We start from the raw sequence: 5685 nt of genomic DNA on the forward strand, positions 1-5685 counted from the left end.
AGTTATTACAGGAGGATCGGACCGCGTGCTTAACCGGTTCGCGGTTAAACCTGTTCGACCGGTCTGTCCGGGCCGATTTTCAGAACCCTGAAAATTAGGGATTTTGCCAGTGAGAGTGAGACTGAGAGTGAACGAAAAGGGAGAGGGGCAGTTTACCCGTTATCGCTAACCGGTATTTATTTGACAATTATTACATCTAGAAAGTATAAGCACGACTATTGGAAGAATGTATAAAATCTCATTAATATAGTGAGAAAAAAAAAATACAAATACAGAACTGATTTTCTACCCAAAAATATTAAAGTTTATGGAGGTTGCTAATTATCACTATCTAACTTAGCCGTCACTTCGGTACACATGTCGCCATCGTCCGAACCGTTAGCTTCATTTTCTGTAACATTGTTGTCAATGTCCTTTTGCCAAGGACATGTTGTCTTCTTATGTCCTTCCATTTGACAAACACTACAACGTTGCCGCTTCTTCTTCTTAGATGGTTGTCCTGAGCCTCCAGTGGTTTGATGCACATACGGATCGCTACTTCTAGCTACACCTGACTGAGGTTGATTAGTGCCTTCGTCTGCAGCCTTGTAAGATGAGTACAATCCCATAATTATGTCACGTGTCTCTTCATATCTCTCTGGTACTTTAGCAGCAACAGCAGCCAATTGTTTAGAAAATTCCACCAAGGCACTTTGACGACTAAGAACAACAGCATCCCTGGTGAACCCACTTGGATCATTGAGTGCTGATGTAACCTTTTTTGTCCATCTATCCAATACCAATGACCGGGGAATCTCACAGATGTCTCTGTCAACCATAACTTTCACAATATGTTCGCAGGGAATACCAAATGACTCCATTCTTAAATAGGTACACATGAAGATCATTTCTTCTTGACAAAAATCAATGGTCCACATAAAATCGGGCCTCCCATGCTTACACACAATGTACTTTATGCAATCATCAGTATTATCTATGTTTAGCACCCGCATTGATCCAGCTCTAGAGAGAAATGGCCGAAAGAAAAGAAATATCTCATGAGTGTATAACTCAGCAGCATATCTCTCTAGCAGCTCTATACAAGTTTGCATGACGGGCACCCCACGTGTAGATTCATAATCAGCATTAAATTCTTTAAAGCGCATGTATGCAACACACCTTTGAAAATGCTCTACAAAACTTGTCAAATCATACCGCGACCCTACATACCTTCCCACAATTAAGTGTAAACCTTCACATCTTGATGTAGTTCTAAAGCCAGCAAAGAATTTTCCTCTTAGATATGCAGTAGCCCACATATGCTTCTCTTCGTACATGTTGATCACCCACGGCTTATCCTCAATGCCAAATTCTTCAATAAGCTGAACCCACTTACGCTTAAACACGGGAATTTCGTAGTCTCCTAACATGATTTTTCTGAATTTAGATGTAAACGATGGATTTCCAACATTGCTAGTTGCATTTCGAATAAGGTGCCAAGCGCATAATCTATGTCTAACTTCGGGAAATACATCTCTTACTGCATTCCTAATGGCCATGGCCCCATCAGTTATGATTGAGGTCGGGGTCTTGCCCCTCATTGCAAACATGAGCTGACGCAGGAGCCAAATATATGTATCAGTAGTTTCGTCCGCAATTAACGCAGCAGCAAAAATAATTGTTTGGTTGTGGTGGTTAACCCCGCTGAATATGACTAATGGACAACTATACTTGTTCTTCTTGTACGTAGCATCAAAAGCAATAACATCCCCGAAGAGTCGGTAGTCTAGTTGGCTAATCCCATCAGAACAGAAAAAATTATGTAACAAACCTCTTGAATCGTGACATGCCTTGAAATATAATTGTGGATCCTTTAACCGCATATCCTCCAACTTCTTCAACACTCGTGCTGCATCACCAGGAATTTGACGCCTTTGCCGAGCAATCTCATTGTACATATCTCTAGGACCATAGCCAACAAATTCGTACCCGCCTGCTTGACTAGCTAGAAGACCAAATATCTGTGAGGTGCTAATCCCTGACTTTAGCATGTTCATCATTTGCATAATATCTGCCTCTGACATTTTTTTGTGGGCAGGCAACATAGCACTGAATTGTGTATCCAATAGATCATGGTTGTGTTCGTCAGAAAAATAAAAGATATGCCACCTTCCACTTTCTGGTACAAATTTAACATCCATTCGGGCTTCACATCCAGTTCTTGTTTCCAATCTAGGCTCCTTCTTTCTTTTTTCCATCGTGTAATATTTCTTCATCCTGAATCCTTGCCTATGACATACAAACTTTTGTTTGTAAATCTTGCCAGTACTATTCTTGAAGGTCTTGCTCTTCCTTGCACTAAAGCCCTTCGACTTTGAGTACTTCATATAAAAATCAAATGCAAGCTGCAAAGTAGAAAAGTGGTATTTGCCAATTTCCTCCGCAAAATTCTCACTAAATTTTAAAGTTGTAATGTCTTGCACGGAGTCAACCGCATAAGCGGCTTCAAGGATATCTTCTGACATATCAGATTCAGAAAAAAATGCTCCCTCAGTAAATTCATCTCTGAAATCTTGTTCGAATTCATTCTGTTCATCCATCATATCTTGGTCACTTACTAGCTCTTCTTGTTAGTTAAAGTCATCGTCCTCCTGGTATTGCTCATTCATCTCAGTGTCCGTAAATATACCTGACATCTTAAAAATGTCCAATGAAAAAAATTATTTAATACACACAAAGTCATATATTTTTATTTGTGGTAAAAGTTAAAAATTAAAAGTAAATAATATTTAAACTTTTTTGTTTAACAAAATTAAAATAAAGCACAAAAATAAGAATAAATTTGTATAGGAGTACATTCATTATGTTATAATTTTAATAATTAATGTAAATTTTAAAAAAATGAATAAATTTATATTTATTGTGATTACATTCAAAAGTGAATTATATGTATTCTTATAATCAAGAAGTATACTTAACTTCTTTTATAATAAGTAAGTTTTTTAATAATTTAATTTATTAAAAAAATCTCATCTTTTTATTTATCCTACAAAATAAAAATTCATATTAATAGTTTTGAATAAGACAATTAAAATAAAATATAAAAATAAAGCTTGAATAAAAAAATACAAAGTTTTTAATCTAAAAATATAAAATAGTTAAAAAATAAAAAAATTATTTAAATATGATTTTTCAAGACACTCTATAACTTAGATGAATAAATATTATTTTTAAAATGAATCATGATATATTGATACAAAACTTATTGTATGTAAATTTTTTTTTAAAAATTAATAAACCTCTCTCGTTAATAACAATATTAGAACTTAAATTTGAACGCTAATTGATATTATATATTGTGTAGGTACTTAGAGTATATTAGAAAAGTACGCTAATAATTTGAAGAGAAAAATTATTAGTGTAAATTTATTTTTTAAGAATATTAATCTTTATTGAACTATTCTACTTTTATTCCTTCAAAACATATCTTAATAAAAATATTTGTAACAATAATTTACATCCAATAAGAATATCTTAACAAGCAGTTACATCATTCTGTCATGGGGTAAAATAGGAAAAAATAATCGACACCCAACTCTCTGTATTCCTAATATAAATTGTTATAGATAAGTATAGTTTCTTAAAATTTTGGGGTGTCCGGGCCACTACTCGCCTCCTCTAGGTCCGTCCCTGATTGCTAGCTAATTAATTAATAATAAAAAATAATAACATCTATTTACTTTTTAGTATTTCTCAATTTCTATGAATTAATAAAAGATAAAAAAATATTTTTTTCTTACACAAATAATTTCACGAATAAAGTATCGATATGAATAATTGCAAAATTAGAGATTCTATTCACTGACATCGATTTTGTAATCAAAACGATGGTTTATTTTTTGAACACTATAATGAAAAACTTGATTGGACCTTTGCTGATTGCTACAACGGTGATTAACGATGAAGAAATAGTGGATATTAAATAGACGGATAAAAAATAAAAAAATTGGATATTGAGCAGATGGATGTTCCAAAGAAAAATAATTAATTTTTTTATAATCAAAGAAAATGATATACGATTTCAATGGTGGGATTGAATAATTAGTGATGGATTATTCACCAATTTATAATGTTAATATTAAGGAAAAGATAAGATTAGTTTATCTACATCAAAATAAAACAGCAAAAATTGAAGATAGAATTTTAAAGATAAGATAGATAAATAATAAGATAATTTCTAAAAAGATAACAAGATTGAAATAGTCGCATGACACATTTCAATCGATTGGGTAGCATTACCAATCGATTGAAGTTGGCAAAAAATTCAACTTCATCACCTTCCAATCGGTTGGATTACATTACCAATCGATTGAATTTGGCTAAAACTTTAATGTCATCACTTTCCAATCGATTGTATTTGACAAATTCATGTTGTTTTCGTGAATTCAATCAATTGAGTAACAAAAACAATCGATTGTTTTGAGGCATTCATTCGATTGAAAAGTATAAACAATGGATTGGTTTAAACGAAAACCATTCTACCTTATAACTTTCAATCGATTGTTTTGTGATACACTGTAATCTAATCGATTGAGTTATCATTCAATCGATTGTTTTGATAAACCAATCGATTGAATTTCAAGGAAACACGATTTGGAAGCCATGGACGAACGTCACGAGATCAAATTTAATATTTTAATCGATTGGAATGACCAAAAGCTTTATTAGGATCAATGGAGGATATAATTGATTGTTGTTTTTGTATTTGATTGTTAATAAATATAATAGATAATTGATAAAATAATAATTTATAAAATAAAAAACAGTTTCTATAATTAAATAAAATATATGGGGTTAATTTATAATTAAAATTAGTTCAAGGACTATGTAGCAATTGTTAAAAAAACTCTAAAAACATGTTTTCTAATGGAACCATTAAGTGGTCCAAAGGTTTTGGGACCACCGAATCCTAAGCCACGAAACAAAAAGAGACTTAGACGAAACGGACCTTGTTTTTTTTTTAGGTGACTGTGGTGTGGACTGTGAGAGTTTGGAGATTTTAATAGTTGGCGTTTCATTATTAGTGTTAAAAACTAAAAAATGAAAAGTCAATCAGAGAGGCACGCATATGGTGTGTTCTTGTTCTTTTTCTTTTTTGGTTGACAAGCATACGGTGTGTGCGTAAAAACAGAAATGTGTTGAATAAAAGAATTTTTTAAATAAATAAAAAATATTTTACTTACTAAAATATATAATTTATAGTATTTTTACAAAAATTTATTCTATCTTTTATTTTATTTATCTTGTAAACGAATAAAAATACACGTATCTTATTTATATTATAAACGATGTATGATAATATACAGGAGACATGCATATTTTGTTTACAGTTCAAATAAAATACGTGCATTTTTATTTCGTTTACAGTTCAAATGAGATACGTGCATTTTTATTTCATTTACACGATAAACAAAATAAAAGATAAGTTATGACATTTACACTGTAAACGAGATACGTTACGACAAATATTTAAGAGTTATAAAAGGATGTGCAACTCTTTGCATTCTTCACAAATATTTTACTTCTTTTCTTTCGTTTTTCTTCCAAAAAATAAGACAAAATGTCTATTAGTAATGGATATGTGATTGTAAGTGTGTATTCCAATTGTCATATGAAAAACAGTGATACTGAAGTGATATTTGAGTT

The 5685-nt window shown here is 31.8% G+C and overlaps 1 protein-coding gene across 1 annotated transcript; it reads right to left on the reverse strand.

Annotated features, from left to right (window-relative positions):
- Positions 1-317: 317 nt before the first annotated feature.
- Positions 318-2579, reverse strand: LOC107607175 (protein FAR1-RELATED SEQUENCE 5-like). The gene has a single exon (XM_016309153.3). It carries the CDS (start codon positions 2577-2579, stop codon positions 318-320), a length of 2262 nt encoding a protein of 753 aa, XP_016164639.3.
- Between the last annotated feature and the right edge of the window lie 3106 nt (positions 2580-5685).

This window comes from Arachis ipaensis, chromosome B7 (genome assembly GCF_059453495.1).
Source record: "Arachis ipaensis isolate K30076 ecotype BB chromosome B7, ASM5945349v1, whole genome shotgun sequence".
NCBI lineage: Eukaryota > Viridiplantae > Streptophyta > Magnoliopsida > Fabales > Fabaceae > Arachis > Arachis ipaensis.